A 17,628-nucleotide genomic window follows, 5' to 3' on the forward strand; every position below is an offset into this window, starting at 1 on the left:
AATTCTTTTTTTATCCGCCTTAATTCTTTCACCTGCAATAGACGTGACTGTTCCAGTCACAAAATACTGTAATAAAAAGAAGGCACCAAGAAGTATGTATCCGTCTTGATGTACAAGAAAATACTTGGTTATACCTTTGTCTTATATATTGTATGATTTATAAAAATGTGATTTGTTATTTTATTCCTATTTTAATTAATTAAAAAGATTAAATATATATTGTTTATTTGATTATTGGAAGTATTCATTGTTATCAATCATGAATAAAAATCGGAGTATAATGAATTGAGTATAGATGTCCAGAAATTGACCTATTCTACATGTTTCATTTTACTACAGAGTATTGGGTGCAATTTGAGGACAAATTGAAGCATATGTATAAGGGCAGGGTACATCAGGATAATAGCAAGTATCAGGGCAATAATTGTCACTAATCAACATATATAAATTAACTCTTCAAGCATAGATTACAAATATGAGATATGGTTGTATGTACTTACCATGGCATAACCAAGTCGCTGCATCCTCCTGGTGGGGCCTCTACGGGAACAAGATAGGTCTTGTTAATAACATCCCAAGGGTCGAGACGAGGAACACGACGAGGTTGGGCAAATATAGCAACAGAGAGAGAAAGGAGAGTAAAGAGAGGGAAAAGCATTGAAAAAAGGACAAGGACTAAAGTATGATGAAAACTGGTAGGTTCGGAAACGTACTTATATATATATATTAAACAAAGAAAACTAAAATTTAATATAAAGTATGCACTGTTTTATTGCGCTTTCTCGTAGCAGAACTTGATTGGTACCGTATAAGATTATATTATTGGGGGAAAGAGAGAGGTAAAGAAGGGTACGAACCCCCCAGAGACTATTACAGTGTAAAATGTTATTTTCTGATTGTTCTTGGGGAATCACGCTGGTTGCTATAATAATAATTATCTATTTCACTCTGAATATCCTTAATTTTGTCGCTTTGAGACTCAAGTTCTTTGTGCAGGCGGTCTCTCTCACTAAGCAGTTGTTGCTCCCAAGCACGGAACCGAGCTTCTTCACCCTTGACCTGCTCTGTAAATCTTTTGCGTAGCACTTCTTCCTCTTCCTTGAACTTTGCGTTTTCTGAAGGTTGAGAGCTTTTATTCATATAGATAAATAAATAATTGAAAAGGAAGTTTAGTACAAATAAATACTTTCATGCGAACCAACTTACCGAGGACTTCCAAACTTCCGGGTCTCCATTTGCGCTTGGCGGTAATTCTCATAATGATTTTCTTCGGTAGTGGTAATGAGATCCAGCATGTGGGTGCGGATCAACAAACTACGGAGCTTTCTAAAGTCACAATGTTCATCGTTCTCAACTTCAGCTACACCCCAAGAGTACTCGCGACCCTTCACTTTACGTCCATCTGCAGTCAAGACATCCTGAGTGGATCCAATGACAGCAAAGGGAGAGGCGGTCATGATGTTGACATTGCGCTTGGTGGTGCTATCATCGTCGCTCTCAATAGGGCAAGAATACAACTGGATATTCTGGGCTGTCACAACATCACGGATCTATTGTATAAAAAAGGAAGTTTTCCCAAACGAAAAAACAAAACAAAAAGGGGGTTTAGACGGCCATGGTACTCTTTTGAACCCCCACCCCCTTTTGAACAAGGAGCATCGAGAGAAAGGGTATCAAGCGAGCAAGCTCTTTGAGGAGAAGGGGGACAGTTCGATCACAAATAGGAGACAAAGGAGAAAATATTTTGTGCTTACGTTCTGCTTGAATTTAGCTAGGCAAGAAGGAGTAAGAGTGTCTGCTTTGGCAATTACAGGAATTAAGTTAACACGCGAGCCAAGTTTCTTCATGACCTCAATATCGAGTGGAGTCAGAGTATGGCCGGTAGGTTTGATGAAATAAAGACAGGCATGTACACGCATATCGACCGCACCCTTACGACATGGCTGTTGCTCTTGTCTCATGTATTTTTCATGCTGGTCATCAATAAAGTCGATGATAGGAATCCAGCTGTGGCGATTATTGACATAATCACCAAATCCAGGCGTGTCAATCACCGTCAATTTGACCTTAAACATTTTTTCCTCAAGTTCTGTTTTATTTTATTTGACCAGTTAGATATGTTGTTTACTAATGAGCTATCCGAAGGTTCTTTCTTACCAGCTCGAGTTATTTGAATCTGAGAAGTTTTTGGAGGTGGTTGGCGAAGGCGTCGTTTGCTAAGGTTCTTGGGTTCCTTGATGGTGGATGTAAAGAGGGTGTTGACGAATGTAGTCTTTCCAACACCAGATTCGCCTGTTCGATTGGATTAATAAAGAAAAAAGTCTTGAACGATTATCATGTTACTTACCGCACACCATAAGGGTGAAATTAGCACCATTCTTTGCGACGATCTTATGTCGTTGATTTGGGAGATTGGCAATACCGGTACCTGTAGATGTGATAGGCACAGGTGGAGGTGGAGGTGCAATTTCGCTAGGCGAAGCAAGGGCCATCATGTTGCAAGTGAGAAAGAGATGAGGATGAAGGCTTAACGCTGAGGTATGCTATTTAAATATGTATTTGATTTGTGTGGTAAAAGTAGGTCCCATTAAATTAAGGGGTCGGCGAACAATAGTAGATCTTGGACAAGTTAGTGTTGAGTGATATTGATCCCCTATGCTTTGTAGTTGTTGTCTGCAGTTTCTATTCTATTTAACTGTGGTGAGTTCCATAATTCTCCAAACACACGAGTTCTAGGCAACATACTCTTATTTAAGGGGTAAAAGAACAAGAAAATAAAAAGGAATCTTTCTGTATGCGATAGGATGCTTTGTCTAGATATGTATAGATAGAGAGGGAGGAAATAAGGGGAAACTGAGTGGATTGTAAAACTGCAGAGGTAAAAGAAAAAGAAGAAAGGGGCGGCCGGGGATATGACAGGGATTATTGAGATATCTTTACTCAATCTGTCTCTCTTGCTGGTTAATAACTGCATAGTAATTCTCTGAATTACGCTTCAGAATTTCATGAACAGGCCCCAACAAGCGCGTGAAGGCCTTTTTACCAAGAGTAGCACATTTCAGATATTCCTGAGCAATCACACTTGCAACACGCGGACTATCATTTAAGAGAGCCAATTCTAATAACATTACCGTTAATATAGTATCATACTAGAGCCTTTGGAAACACAAAGATAAATTCTTTACCACCAAAATAAGATCCTCGAGAGAGTTGATTGACTTGATGAGCAGTTCCTTCACCATCAGTCTTAAATACTCCAGCCTTTCCTGACTCGATAATGAAGAAATGGTCACCGATATCGCCCTGGGTTACAACTTTCTGACCATCTTCAAAATGAACTGACTCCAAAGCATCAGCAATCTTGTGGCGCTCATATGGCTCGAGCGACTTGAGTAAATGAACCTCTTCTAAAAAGGTTTCGTACATTCGCCTCTTTCTAGAAGTGTTTTCCATAAGGATCGTTCTAAAGGTGACCCGATCGAGGGCCCACAATACAACATCCGATGTCGCAATAATCGTCGCTGCTCTTGGCGCATTGTACATCAAAGCCAATTCACCGAAACTACCGCCAGCTTCATAACTTGTAACCTTGACCGGTTCGGCATCATTCTTGGTTATATAGCAGTCTAGTGTACCATGTTCAACCACATAAAAGTAATCCCCCACAGCTCCTTGTTCAATCACACGTTCATGGATAGGCAGCTGTTTCTCGGCCATCGCATCCACCACGTCCTGGTACTGTTCCTCATCAAGACTGCGAAACAGGAAATTATTACCAACACTCTCACGAATACGAGCACACTGCTCAGGACTCTTGGGAATCACTGTTTTAACAAAGTCGCGTCCCTGAGTAGGTGCCATTGATTCGGCGCTGACCGAAGTGCGACGGTCGCGGCTGTAGGTAGGTGGGGGAGCCATCGACAGGAGCTCTCCAGTAAATTCATCCCGTTCCTCATCCGAAGCCTCGATGCTCTCAAAATCATCGTCTTTGTCACTGTCTGATAGTTGGTCACCAAACATTTGGTTATGCCCCGCAAGAGGATGTAACTCATTGTCTTGAGATGAGATGATGAGCTTTACTATCACTCATCTGAATTGTGCAGAATTTTGGGTGTACCTTCAAAATTCTGGGGATTGCGCTGTTGACGTAACATCGTACGTTGTTCTTGAAGTCTATGATTGAAGAAATTGGCGCAATATTGAAGTACATCTTCAGGCTGATCACGGCAGTACTCTGAATGGAGCTCTGTTAGAAGCTGTGTGTAGTCATCTGGCTGGGCGAATGAAAAACCGGTGTCCATAGAAAAAGAATATGAAAAGAAAGGAATAAAAATGAAAGAGAAAGAAAAGGGAGCGGAGGGACAAGTTTGGCGCGAGTAAGGATCAAGGTCAATAGCCAAAAATTTGAGTGAAAATGTATTCAAGTAAATTGCTTATTTACACCACATGGTTTCTCTAAACAATAACTATATGTATAAGAGCTAGTAAAGTGCTTTTTGTAGTTTTTCTTCTTGTACCCATTTGAGCCTATATTTACTCTTCTGTAGCTGTAAATAATCAACACTTTCACTAATAAGTGTATTGTTCTTCCTTCAATCATTCTTTTGACCATATATTCGCTTCGGAGTTGTTTCATGGTCATGAAATGTTATGAGGCGTGAGTTGAATGATGCGCTGTTTTCCTTGAGACCCTTATTTACTCCCAGTCTGTGCGAGGTGACACTAAGAACAAAATTTTAAGCCATGTGCGTAACAAAAACTTATATTTGAATCAAAATGAACAATCTATTTTCAAATGATGCAAATCTTTATCTCAAGTACGGTATTCATGCTATGCACTCCAAGTTGGCATCTGTTTAGCTTATATATACAGTAGAGACCTCTAGGCACTCAAATTTGCACAGTCGTACAAAAAATGGCTTAAAGAAGTTTTTTTGAAATATTCAAAATGGTTCTATAGAAGGACTGCTCATTACCTGAAAAATAATTTTTAACAAGGCGACTACTAAAATTACAAAGAGTAACATATGCTATTGTCTTGCCCAAATATTTCGCTTCTTTCGACTACAAAGTTGTTATGGCTTCTATGTATTATCGGAATATATATTGCAGATTATTTATCTAAGTTATATTTCATATATAATTACGAGAAAAATTTGTATATAAATGTTTAATCAGACTTTCTTAGCTCTTACAAGTTAATATTCGAAGCTTATATTCTGCTATACATTTTTGCTATTTCAATATCGTCAGTTTAGAGAGATAAATAAGGCAATATTATTGGCCGCAAATTTGAATAAGGTTTGACAAAAAATCTGCCAAACCTTAATCAAATTTGTAGTCTAGTGGTTCTAGTGTTACGCTAATTTTCCTTTATAAGGGACTGCATTTATTCGCTAGACCGCAAATCTGAGTACCCGAAGGTCTTTAGTGCTTCCAGAAGGTAATGACACTGGCCAATCAGAATTAATATCACTGGCCAGAGTATATTTTTAGAAACCGTGTAACCATGATTCTTGGCACTGTAAGAGTATAAATACAGGGTAGATATTTTTTTTTGTGCATTTCTTTCATTTTTCAATACTTTACTAATTTAACATGAGTACAATATTTTTATATAAAGATGGACATGGGAATGCTGTTGTTGAGACACTTGCTACTCATAGGGAATACATGCAAACTGTCTCCTCGAGTGAATCTTCCCTGACTTCTCCTATGTTGATAGAAAAGCCAAAAGACGAATATACTCGTATGAAGGAGGCAAACGTAAAACGGGACTATGTGCGTTATACTGCGTAGGATAAAGATTGGTTTTTCGAACTGAAGATTGAGAAGTGTATGAGTGCAGCATCTGCAGCGAAGCAGTTGGGTATTCACATTCGAACAGCGTAAAGATGGGTAAAGCAATATTATATGTGCCCTGAGAGCATTTTTGACAATACAAAAAATAGGCCGAAGATGTATCTTGATTGAAGATCATAAAATGACCGTTATCAATTTCATTGAAGCTAATCCATTTGCTTCTGTTGTTGAAGTGGCCAAGAATTTATTGAACCAATTCCATGATCTTAAAGTTTCTTGTAGCACTATTTATAACTTTATGAGAAGTGAATGCAACCTTTCGTTGAAGAAAGCAGATTTCCACTCTATTGAACGAAACAGTCCGGCAAAAATTGAGGAACGATACAATTGGGTTGGTTAATGAGAAAATACAGACATGAGTTTCCTGACGAATTGCGTGTTTCTTGACAAGTCTGCTTTTGACATAAATATGAAACGCTCAAGAGCTTAGTCCAGAAAAGGAACTCGTGCTATTGTTACCAGGCCAACTACGAGACCAAACACAACGTCTATGTTGGGTGCTATCTCTGCAGCAGGTTTGATAACAGTCGGCGTAAAAAACCCAGGCCTGCCAAGAAGAGAGAGGCTGAAGGATACATAAGCTCAGGAACTGTAACGAGTCACCAAATCAGTTTCTTAAAAATTACGCTTGATGAAATGGACAAACATCCACATATGAAAGGTCACTATGTAGTGATGAATAATGCACCTATTCACATGCATGAAAACATAAAGAAGTACATTGAGTATCGAGGGTATAAATGTGTGCATCTTCCTATCTACTCTCCTGAGCTTAACCCAATTGAACAATTCTGGGCCGTGGCAAAGAGTAGGGTAAAGCACCATAAATTTTTGCAGGAAGACACCTTATCAAAAAGAATTACCGAAACCTGCAAAGATGCGGAGAAAAGTCATTTGAGAGGCTTCGTTTCACATTCTTACAAGTGTTGGGATAAATGTCGAAATAGAGAGCCCATGTAATAGTCACAGGATGCTTCCAAAATCAATGTAAAAAAAAATCTTGAGCGTAAGCGTAAGCGTAAGTGTGTAAGTGTAAGTCAAAGCGTGAGTCAAAGCGTAAGCGTAAGTGCAAGTGAAAAAAAATCTCGAGAGTGTAATGATTTGACTGTTCTTTATTTTTTTTATTCATTATGATTTTTGAGATAGCCAGGCTCATCTGACTGACACTTCTATGCCGGACCCTCTTGACCTCTCTCCCCTCACTAAAGCCATTATTATAGGCAAAACATCCCTGTATAATGCATCTACTTCGGATTTTCGAAGCCATATACAACCACACTTACACCAAATCTCTCTCGCGCAGCATGGATCCGTTTTTGGAAACTCAGAATTCCTCATGATAGTCGTACCATCTGGTTGAAGGTCCTGTGGGGGCGCCTGCCTACTCGATCTTTTGTTTTTCAAAAGACTGGCAATTTTGTCGACGACAACATTTGCCCCATATTCCTGTCGGTCATAGATACCTCTGATCACTTCCTCATCAACTGCCCCAAAAAACGACTGATACGGAGTATCATCCTCTCTCAGGTATGCCCGCGCTGGTCTCTGGCAAGGATGAACACTCTCTTTACCACGTTAACTTTTGCTGATACTTTCATCTCCAAACACGCAAAATCTCTAATTGTAGCCTCTACAATTCATGCCATCTGGCGAGCTCACTGGGCCTCTGTCATAGACGAACAGATCTTCCTTCCGGGTGTGATAGCAGCCAAGACACTAGTGGTGATAAGGCGCTTCCTGGAGTAGTTTTTTCTCTTAGTCTCTTTTTTTTACCTTTTCCCTCTCATATCAATATTGTAATACAAAAATTTAGGCATATTAAGCCAACCGCTCAGTGCTTTGTACTGTGACCGACCAATAAATACAAAAATAATAATGATGTTTGAATTTGTGTATGAATATGGTCGAGACGACATAGAATATGAGCAAGACGCGGCACCTTAGTTATACATGAAGATGTGCAAGGAACAGTGAACGTACTGATGACGTTGACTCAATATGAGCATGTTAAAATAAGAACACAGATTTATTTGTTGTCTTTTTTTTTTGAAACCATAGCATACGCGACTTGTAAGCTTTCCGGAGTAGTGTATGCGACAAGGAGTTTGCGACAATGACCGGCTTTTAAGCAAGACTGCCAGTTCATGCGGCCATTTTGTTATTTTTTGAATGATTCAACAAATTCAATGTCTTCGTTCACCATTGTATGTGTTCGCTTTGATTGTGGTCCTATGGGTAAAGGTTCAGGGAAATCCAGTTCATCCGAAGACTGTGAGGATGCTGAATCATCCACGATTTTGGCCTTTACTTCATCATTGTAATGTATACCTTTTTCACAAATTCGTCGAATCTTGTTGAGTGGTTCCTTTCAGTCAACTTTATCAAGAATACTTCCAAATAAGTGTTTGTTCGTTGAGCATATCGTTTCCACAGCCGACTGAAATTTTTGTTGGTATGTTTCCTGAGGGTATAATTGCGCGAACGCGATTTGATAAAGAAGGATAATGGTCGGGTCTTCAGAATAAGTATGACGATACAAAGACGTTTGTTGCTCCAACAGGAAGAGTGACAGACCAAGCAGGGGGTTCAAGGGATTCGTGTAATAATTACTGTCATGGTGGTTTCTTTGGATATGATTAAGCATTTTTTTTGCCCGAATCAAAGAAGGAATCGTCAATAACGATGGCTTTTTCTCGGATTCCTTGTTGAAATCCAAAATCAGGCTGACCGGAGAATTTTTTTTGGTACCTAACACCAATACCACTGGGAGAGCGTGATAAGTTTTGACAACGTTCAACGAATAGGAAACCAAACGATGAAGGAACAGGTCATTGATGGTATTTTGAACTTCGATCAGCACTGGTGGGAATGACAAAGGTAGATTGGACATATAGAGAACATCACATCTTGAATTATTCCAATCGCTATCAGCCAGAGTGTAAGTACCATTCGGGGCATCTAGTAATTCCTTCTTAATAATATCGACAACATCCTGGTGTTTGAGCACCATTCGACTCATTTTGTCTCTACCTGGTATATATTCCAACGGTAAAGTCATGGTTAACAAATCATGATGTGACATGTGGTGATCCAGACACTCGGCTGTTTGATTTATCACATATAAGAACATATTCATATTGGGATAACTTAGTAGCTATCATGTCAGCATATAAAATATATATAAACGATTAAGTAATCGGGCCAATAATTATTACAGTTAATATTGTAGATAATATCTTAAAGATCGTTAAAATAATTATATCATACTGCCGGGTAAATTGTGTCAGAGCTATATGAAGCTAATTTAGTAGGAAGTCCTAAAGCTTTAGTGTAAAGAGAAAAGAATAGCTAAAAGCTAAAGAAGTAACAATTATGACATCAAGTCATAAATCAAAGACCGACACTAGTTAAGCCGATAAGTTTATCTACTACAAAATAGAGACAGTCACATTTTTCTCGAACCTGAAATAATTCGGCAGGCCCGGCACAAACTGTTTTTTTTTTGTATGAGACAAAGTTTTATTATCAAATTGCCCAAAAACAGGTCGTACTTCCTAAAGAAGGAGAGGTAGATGCCTGGGGAGAGATTGATGAACACACAAAGTGTGGGGACTATGTAGTAGGAAACGATAAAATTACAGAGAAGAGGGAAACAAAATTAACAGAAGAAAAAGAACGAAGAGAAGAAATATTACAGGATAAAGTAGAACAGCGATCCTAGGGGGACAACATTTTCAGGATGGGAGACGACGTTTTGACTTTACCGGACTAATTGATTGTGACTAGCTGTCCGGGGCCCGATGTCTTCTCTCCAATCCTTCAGGGCAAAACGGTGTGTCCTGAAATTCTTAATTCAATATTTGATTATAAAACCTTCTTTTCTATTATTTACTCATCTCGTAAGAACTTACTAATCAAGTGTATTAGAGAATAATGTTTTTCTCGGAGATATCAAAGACATTACTTTGCTCATTGCAGATTAGCAATTAGAAATCATGATGTTAATAAGTACTTTCTAGAATTTACTTCAATATGAACCCTATCAATAAAGAAATCCGTTTTTTTAATGGAAAAGAACATTTTCCTGTCCAACAACCTCTCCCCATCCCACCAGTTAATGGTTATAATGACATGCAACTGGCAATTGCAAAGATGCAAGAATATGCCCTCGCCAACAACTTCGCACTTGTCATCAAAGATGGTAAACCAACTCGAGTTTACTTGAAGTGTTCTAAGGGTGATCACTATAAAAACACCCAAAAGATTGACAACAATGACCGTAAGAAAATTCTTTCTAGTGGAATGATTGGGTACCTGTATCTCCTTAAGGTATCCTACAAGAAGGCAGTCAAAGGATACTTTCTCTTGAAGGCCACTCATGAGATCGAAACCTTCCACAATCATCCTCTTGACAATGAATGTATGGAGTCTATTTTGAAGGGCAGACTCTCAAGAGTTACAACAGAAGATTCTATTATGATAACAAAGCTTATCGAGACAAATAACAAGACTCGTGAGATTCAAAAAGCAATCAATGACGAAGCATACCCTGGCCATAAGTTGTACGTTAAAGACATTGATAACATGAAGGCAGCATATGCTCGTGTTTCTGCTCCTACTCTTCAGGATGATGGAACAAAGCTCATCAAAGCTATGGAGTCGAAGGGTTACCAAGTTCGCTATGAGACTAATAAGAGTGGGTGCCTCGAGAGAATCCTGTTTAGCCACCCCAAAATGTTGGAAAGAGCCCAGAAACTCTCCGAAGTTATGGTGGTGGATGCAACATACTCGACAAACAACTTGGGAATGCCTCTTATTTGCATAGAGGGTGTTCACAACCTTGGAGGGGAGACCTTAAAATCTTTTCCAATTGCATTTGCCTGGGTCTCCAATGAGCAAACCGGTTCTTACGTTTGGTTTTTGGAACAAATGAAGGCACTTGTTTTCGAGAACAAGCAATCAACCACTCTGTTTGTAACAGATAAGTGTTCTGCTTTAATGAATGCACTTGACACTGTTTTCCCAGAAAACAAGAAGCTTTTGTGCTACTGGCATATGCTGAATAGTGTGGAGAAAGCTTTCTTTGGGAAAACGAAGTCCGTAGCCGAGAAAGAAGAGCTTATGGATCATGTAAGCCGCATGATCCATAGTAGAACTAAGGTGGAGTTCAACTTGGCTCTCCTAAAGTTTAACGACGCTTGTGCTGGGCTAGAAGTAGATGATGGCAAGGCCAGAGCACCGGCATCAACCTACTTCTCCGAAAGGTGGTTGAATTGCAAGGATAAGTGGGCAGGGTATATCACTAACAAGCTTATGCATTTCGGGTGTACCACCACTCAGCGAGTAGAAAGTGCTCATCAAGCTTTTAAGAGAGGCATCTCTGCTATTTCTTCTCTGGGGTTGGCCTTTGAGAGTGTGGCCAAATACATTGAAAGGCTAGAGATGGATTTCCGAGCAACAAGAATAAGAGAAACGAACACGATCGATGCTCTTGTTGGACGAAACCAACGTCTCTCAAACCTCTTCATGAAGGTGTCAAAGCGAGCATTGCTTGTACTTGACCAGGAGCTCCGTTTACCAGAAGATGATGAGAAGTGCTATTGCATGAACAAAGTTCAATATGGCCTACCTTGTCACCATACCCTACCAGTAGAAAGGGATCTTCAAATCTCTGATCTACCAGATAGATGGGTTATTGATGCTAGAAAGGAAGACAAGGCATGGAATCAGCCAAATATGCAAGTTCCTGTCATCGAAAAACCCGAAGAGTGGATGAGTGAAATCATTAAGCTTCAAGCTTTATTCCGCTCTTGCGAAGGCAGCCAGCAAGTTGCTGATCTTTTAAAAAAAGTGAAAAAAGCTGTAAATGACTTTGATGGCAAAAATAGTCATTCTCCTATCAAACTGCAAGCGCCAGAGAACGTCAAGTATCCAGGAAGACGCAAAGGCAGCAGCCGTCCTAAATACTTGCCAAAGGACTTTGGTCGCCCAATGTGGAGAAAGACAAGTATCTTGGCTGGAACTGTAAGTTTCATGATTTACTTATATTAAACATAGGACAAAACTAATTATCTTAATGGAATTATAGGCCGGGATTAAGTCAATGTACCGACGAAAGGTTACAAAGATGGTTGAAAAGAGTTTATCTGGCCTTAAGGTCACAAGAAAACAAAACAAAAATATTAAAAAAATCAAAAAAGAGCCTCTCGACTCAGGTAAGATGCGTTTTTAATTTAAAATTTAATTGAGTTTATGAGAAGAACTCTTGTCTTATATATACACAACTTTCTTAGTCAATGCTACCAAAAACAAAACAAAACAAATTGAAAAGGAGCCTCTCGACCCAGGTAAAATGCGCTATTATTTTACAATGTGATTGAATTCATTAAAAGTAATCTAATACTAATACTAATATTCGTTTTAGTCGATGCCACCAAAAACAAAACAAAACAAGTAAAACAAGAGCCTCTCGACCTAAGTAATATGCTTTCTTATTTTACAGTGTAATTGAATCCATAAAGAGAAATATCGTCTTATACTTATATACTTTTTAGTCGATGCCCCCCAAAAAAAATGGGTTCAAAAGACCCGCCACCGCCCTAGAAGATTACCAGTATGATAATCGCACCTCTGTTGGCAAGAGGGTCAAATTCCAGCCCGGTTTTCCTGTCTCTTATGAGATAATCGATGATGTCAAGGGTGGGTTTAGCCCTACTGCTGACGGATGGTGTGGTTTTCGGGTCCTTGCCCACTTGATCTACAAAGATCAAAATAAGTTTCCACTTGTAAAAAGGGATATGCTAGCCGCCCTGCCAAAATACAAAACATTGTACGCAAATACCTTTGGCACTGACACAAACCAACTAGAAAAAATTATTCAACATGGCTCTCAACTCGATTATAGCAACATCAGCAACACCAACACCAACACCAACACCAACTTCATCCCAGTATGTTCAGATGCCAGTATGTGGTTTAACACGCCCGACTGTGCTCAACTAGCTGCGGACACATATACACGACCAGTCTGCGTCTACTCAGACAGCCCCAACACCCCCTCAACAACCTTTCTTCCATTCGCCCTTCCCAACAACAAAACCAAACAACGACAACCTCTGATTTTTAATCATGTTAACAGTAATCACTGAACAACAGTTGACCTTTCCCGTAATATCTCTAGAAAATGGCCAACCGTTCCCGAATTATTTTTTTTAGGTTGTGCCAGAAATAAGATTGATGATAACTTTGATACTTACTGGAATAAGCTCAAAGAATTTAATAAGCATGACCGCAGAAATACCATGCTCTCTCTCTCCATTCACAGCGAGATGAACCAATTGATCTTACTCCAAAATAATTTCTTTTCAATATTCTTTTCTATTTTTTTACTCTTTTAATTATACTTTATTACCTATATTTTATTAGCTAGATCTTTTCTTATTTATTTACTCATTTACTTTTATATTTTATTAGCTAGACAATCTTTTTTAAATCTTTATAAATCTTATCAATTTGTTTCTTTGCGTCAACATAAGCTATCTATCACTTGTGGGTTAAATGACTCTCCGCTCTGTTTTTTCCTAGAGATCATTCGTGGGAAGTACTTTACCCTTCAAGTTACACTTATATCCAGCGAATTAAAAAGCATAAATGTCGGATGTTGTTACACAGATCGAGCCAAACTATCTTCAAATATGTTATATTATGCATTTACATCTATCTATTTCATCAATTCAAGCGCTGGCTCTCTATAACTTTGGATCCAAGTAGTATATAGATATATGTATGTATGTTAGGAGTTTTAGTTGAATTGAAAAGATTGATCATGAGAAAACTAACGTAATATCTCAAAAATTTGCATTTTTTCAATAAAATAAAATATTGTATTTGCTTGTAGAATTACTTTTTCCTCATTTGTTTTCTATGAAACTTTTACTGAATTCATATATTATCCGAATATATGTAATTAAAAACTTTTTTTGGTCCTTTATGAATATTTTTTAATTTTTTGTATTTTTGATAAAATATCTCGTGTACATGTTGTAAGGAAATGATAGAAAGAGTTTTTACAGAAGAAATAAAAATAAAAAATAAAAAATAAAAACATGAATTTTGTAAATATATATTCGCTTAACTTCTATGCAAACTTTCTTATGCATAAAAGGCTTCATTACCTTTATATCCATTATGAAAGTTTTTGAAAAAAATGCAAATTATATGGATTATAATCTTTTCCACTTAAATCACACAAAATGAAAACATATGATTTATGTCTCAAGTTAAATCGTGAAAATATGACTCATTAGCAGTCACAGGTATGTGATTTGTTGACGGGACCCAAATACATCGTATATCTTACAAATACTCGACTTTAGCTACCATTTTTATGCAATAATTTTATACTATTTTTGCTTTTTTACCATATAACAATATATAAGAATTATATAAAAAAGTAAGCGTATTAGTGTCTAGTTATTAATAATAATTCTAATTGACTCGGAATTTGTCTAAGATATGTTTTTTAAATGTAAACTATATTTGTTTTATAATTATTAGATACATTTTTTAAAATATGCAAAATTTATTAATATTAGGGACCTTGGTGAGACGATAAGAGACATTTAGGCGCCGAGTTACCAAATATAGATTTCTATCAAACATTTTCTGTCGGAATATCATGTCTCAAACATAGTATACATTTGGTAATCATTGCCTGTCGGAAAAGGAGTGGTACTAAGCTCACGAACAATGCTTCATATAATCAAGCTAATGAGAGATTCGTTAACTTCTATTAAATAATAGTCATTTTTTTCTTGGTATTATGTTAGAACAAAAATATTAATACTAACTTTATTAAAAAAATAATGAAAAAAATAAGTAGAGAAAAGTATACTGAAGGGATGCTTATATTCTTACATGCATGCGTTAAAATTACAACTATTAATATTTTCAAGCTTAATTTTTTCGTGCGTATAGCAACAAAAAAATAATACAACATGATTGGTCTATTATGCTTTACAATGTTTGAAAAATTTCTTTCAAGTTTGACAAACTTTTGAGAAAATTTATCAAACATTCGCGTTTTTCACGCTCAAATTTTCTTATACGGATGATTTAAACTCATCCAAATGTTTTACAAGGTTTCACCAAGGTCTCTATTATATTTATCCTCAGACGTTTTTGCGACTCGTTTTTTCTTTTTTGAAGAAGATTTAGCAGTTTTTATTAGTTTTTATCTTAAATAAATATCAAAAAGAGGTAATATTTATTACATTAAAAAATATAATAAGCTTATTATAGTCTTTAATAAAGAAATTCAAATTATAAGAGCATCTGCAGCGGTTACATTATCGAAAACATTATATATAGTGTAGTATAGTCACACCAGGGATTGAATACCAGTTAAAAACAGATGCCAAATTGTGGTTACATTACAAAGGAACTATTTGGGCTTTTTGACTGTCTAAAGTTTCCAGTTTTTCACTGATGATTATGTTCATATTCTTTTTTCTAAAATTTATTTTATTGAACATTTGCTCTCTATATATGCATTAAAAATATGAATTTAATAATTTCAATGTTGTCAGATTAATAGTGAGCATAATTTGTGAGAATTTCTTTGCTCATTTCTATAGACTATTGTTCGTTTTAACAAAGGATGTGAGAGGGAAGAAAACGATTCAAAAAGATAATATCGATTTATAATGTAACACTACATGTAATGTTCCTGACCTTAAAAATGGACTACATTATCTATAATGTTGTCTGTAATGTAACCGCTGCAGACGATTTTTTAAGAACATTTCGGAATCTACATTAAAACAGTCGCAAAAATTAAGTTTAATGTAACCGCTGCAGATGCTCTAAAGGTTTTATTTTTAACAGACAAGATATGAAAAGTCGTGACTTTTGGGAGACGACGTTTTGACTAGATTCTAAACTCAGCCATATAAAGATGGGAGACGACCTTTTGGTCAAAGTATAAACCTCGACAAATAGGTGTGGGAGACGACATTTTTCTATTAGGGTATACTGTCTTAAAGTAGCATGATAGGCATCCATTTTATTATTATATACATATATAAAATAATGCATGAATATATTGTATATATATATGTATAAAATTACATACTTACTATGATGCTTTTACATTTAGCCAAAGCCATTATCTTGTCTTGCATTAAAGTATCTTTATTATGATAAGTATGAATCCTTAGGGACCAGATGTAGTTATTTGATGCCGGAAAGCAAGTCACGATTTGTGGTCCGGTAAAATCAAAATGTCGTCTCCGACTTGAAAACGTCGTCTCCCATCTGGAAACGTCGTCCCCCTAGGATTAGCGAAAGTAGAAAGTAGATGGAGCACAAGAGTGAGAGACCTAGTCTAGGAGATGGGAAGACTGAAAGAAAAATTGAAGCGATTTGTTCACAGAAACAACTACATTGGCAGGAACAAAAGGCACATCGTCAAAAATTGTGTGCCAGTACGCTTTCCACACTGCGGCAAGAACACCATCCAAAACATGGTATGAGTCAATATGAGGAGGGGAGGGAGGGAGGGCGAGAGCATAAAAGGCACGAAGGATTGTGGACGGTTGGGCTCGCCAGTGTGGTATCCACATATGCATAGCCATAGTCCAAACTTGCCAAACGAGAGGACACTCAACAAGGAAATGTTCAGGAGTCTGGTTAGAGTGACCACATAGACGGCACTCGGGGGAGGCCCGGCACAAACTGTATTTCTGTTGTCATTCATTTTTCTCTGCTTAATCCCATTCACCAGCGTACGAGGGAATTGCATCGAGGGAATTGAGCCACGTCATATACGATTCCGATTGCTATTCAGCATCTGTTTTTTAATTATTTACTAAAATACCCTGCAAATTTTTATTTTTTTTGTTAATGATTTGTTTCATTTTGGCTATATAGAATGAGCTTTTTAAGGTATGGTTGTTTAGTATATTCCTTTTTGTAACTAGAGTCCTTATTCTAGAAATTTTGTCAATTCGGAATCGAATAAATTACTATGAAAAGTAATTTTTCTTTCAATTCCCTCGATGCAATTCCCTCGACAATTCCCTCGTACGCTAGTGAATGGCATAAAAGTTCAAAAAAGGGCAAAAAAAGGGCAAAACTTTAAGTCATATCATTGGGCGAGAGTTTCAATTAATTTTGCCCTTTTTTTAATCGACTCTAATTAGCTAGCATTCTTCCATTGTCACTAGGATTGAGAAGAGAAGCATTTTTATAGAGACGTGCAATATAATGAGAGGTCTAGAAAAACTCGCAATAAAAGGTTCTCACTTAATGACAGAGACGGAATTATATGCACAAATTTATCTAATATGTACTTTGAACTAATTTGTAACTTTTTTTTTTAAAAAAAAGGTGTGGACAGTCATAAATTAGCCTGATTGACTAAATTCTGGATGAAGTTGTTTTACCCTTTTTTGCCCCTTTTTTTGAACTTTTGGTCTGTCCACACCAAATGATATCAAGATTAAAAAAGTTCCTGGCTTCAACCTCGCCGAATTGCTGCATTTTGTTACAACTGACGATCCAAAACACACCATCCAGCCGTTGGACAAGAATTTAATTGCCTCTAAGCGATTTGATACAGACTTCAAGTATATCTTCATAAGCCAGCGTCTGCAAGTTGTGCATAGCTATTTTTTTTGTTACAGTGGTGCTAAAGAAAAGAATTTAAACGCCTACCCTGTGCATAATGGGGGTATATACTCTTGCTGGAGATATCACAGTCATATA

General features: G+C 37.2%; 6 protein-coding genes across 6 annotated transcripts; 2 read left to right on the forward strand and 4 right to left on the reverse strand.

The window, feature by feature from the left end:
- Positions 1-749: 749 nt before the first annotated feature.
- Positions 750-2,495, reverse strand: PHYBLDRAFT_189122 (hypothetical protein; the record flags this gene model as incomplete). Its single annotated transcript, XM_018439609.1, has 5 exons — positions 750-1,129; positions 1,207-1,550; positions 1,755-2,089; positions 2,158-2,292; positions 2,348-2,495. The coding sequence occupies 5 exons, from the start codon at positions 2,493-2,495 to the stop codon at positions 886-888; spliced, it is 1,206 nt and encodes a 401-aa protein (XP_018285192.1). The 3' UTR covers positions 750-885.
- A 237-nt stretch (positions 2,496-2,732) lies between these two features.
- Positions 2,733-4,343, reverse strand: PkaR1 (protein kinase A regulatory subunit). The gene is made up of 3 exons (XM_018429831.1): positions 4,118-4,343; positions 3,186-4,055; positions 2,733-3,118 (listed from the first exon to the last, which is right to left on the reverse strand). The coding sequence occupies exons 1-3, from the start codon at positions 4,299-4,301 to the stop codon at positions 2,937-2,939; spliced, it is 1,236 nt and encodes a 411-aa protein (XP_018285193.1). The 5' UTR covers positions 4,302-4,343; the 3' UTR covers positions 2,733-2,936.
- A 433-nt stretch (positions 4,344-4,776) lies between these two features.
- Positions 4,777-7,608, forward strand: PHYBLDRAFT_151763 (Homeodomain-like DNA binding domain-containing transcription factor; the record flags this gene model as incomplete). The annotated part of the gene is made up of 8 exons (XM_018432745.1): positions 4,777-4,854; positions 5,401-5,443; positions 5,624-5,766; positions 5,800-5,869; positions 5,952-6,193; positions 6,325-6,675; positions 6,832-6,888; positions 7,126-7,608. The coding sequence occupies 8 exons, from the start codon at positions 4,777-4,779 to the stop codon at positions 7,606-7,608; spliced, it is 1,467 nt and encodes a 488-aa protein (XP_018285194.1).
- Positions 7,609-8,020: 412 nt separating this feature from the next.
- On the reverse strand, positions 8,021-8,920 carry PHYBLDRAFT_174540 (hypothetical protein; the record flags this gene model as incomplete). Its single annotated transcript, XM_018437277.1, has 2 exons — positions 8,021-8,190; positions 8,254-8,920. The coding sequence occupies 2 exons, from the start codon at positions 8,918-8,920 to the stop codon at positions 8,021-8,023; spliced, it is 837 nt and encodes a 278-aa protein (XP_018285195.1).
- Positions 8,921-11,598: 2,678 nt separating this feature from the next.
- PHYBLDRAFT_174541 (hypothetical protein) lies at positions 11,599-13,616 on the forward strand (the record flags this gene model as incomplete). Its single annotated transcript, XM_018437278.1, has 6 exons — positions 11,599-11,886; positions 11,951-12,077; positions 12,156-12,209; positions 12,287-12,315; positions 12,417-12,828; positions 13,336-13,616. The coding sequence occupies 6 exons, from the start codon at positions 11,599-11,601 to the stop codon at positions 13,614-13,616; spliced, it is 1,191 nt and encodes a 396-aa protein (XP_018285196.1).
- A 1,768-nt stretch (positions 13,617-15,384) lies between these two features.
- On the reverse strand, positions 15,385-17,625 carry PHYBLDRAFT_174542 (hypothetical protein; the record flags this gene model as incomplete). Its single annotated transcript, XM_018437279.1, has 5 exons — positions 15,385-15,402; positions 15,999-16,193; positions 16,305-16,604; positions 17,307-17,528; positions 17,578-17,625. 5 exons carry the CDS (start codon positions 17,623-17,625, stop codon positions 15,385-15,387), a joined length of 783 nt encoding a protein of 260 aa, XP_018285197.1.
- Positions 17,626-17,628: the final 3 nt, after the last annotated feature.

The sequence above is a fragment of the Phycomyces blakesleeanus genome, assembly GCF_001638985.1.
Source record: "Phycomyces blakesleeanus NRRL 1555(-) unplaced genomic scaffold PHYBLscaffold_31, whole genome shotgun sequence".
NCBI classification, from domain to species: Eukaryota; Fungi; Mucoromycota; class Mucoromycetes; order Mucorales; family Phycomycetaceae; genus Phycomyces; species Phycomyces blakesleeanus.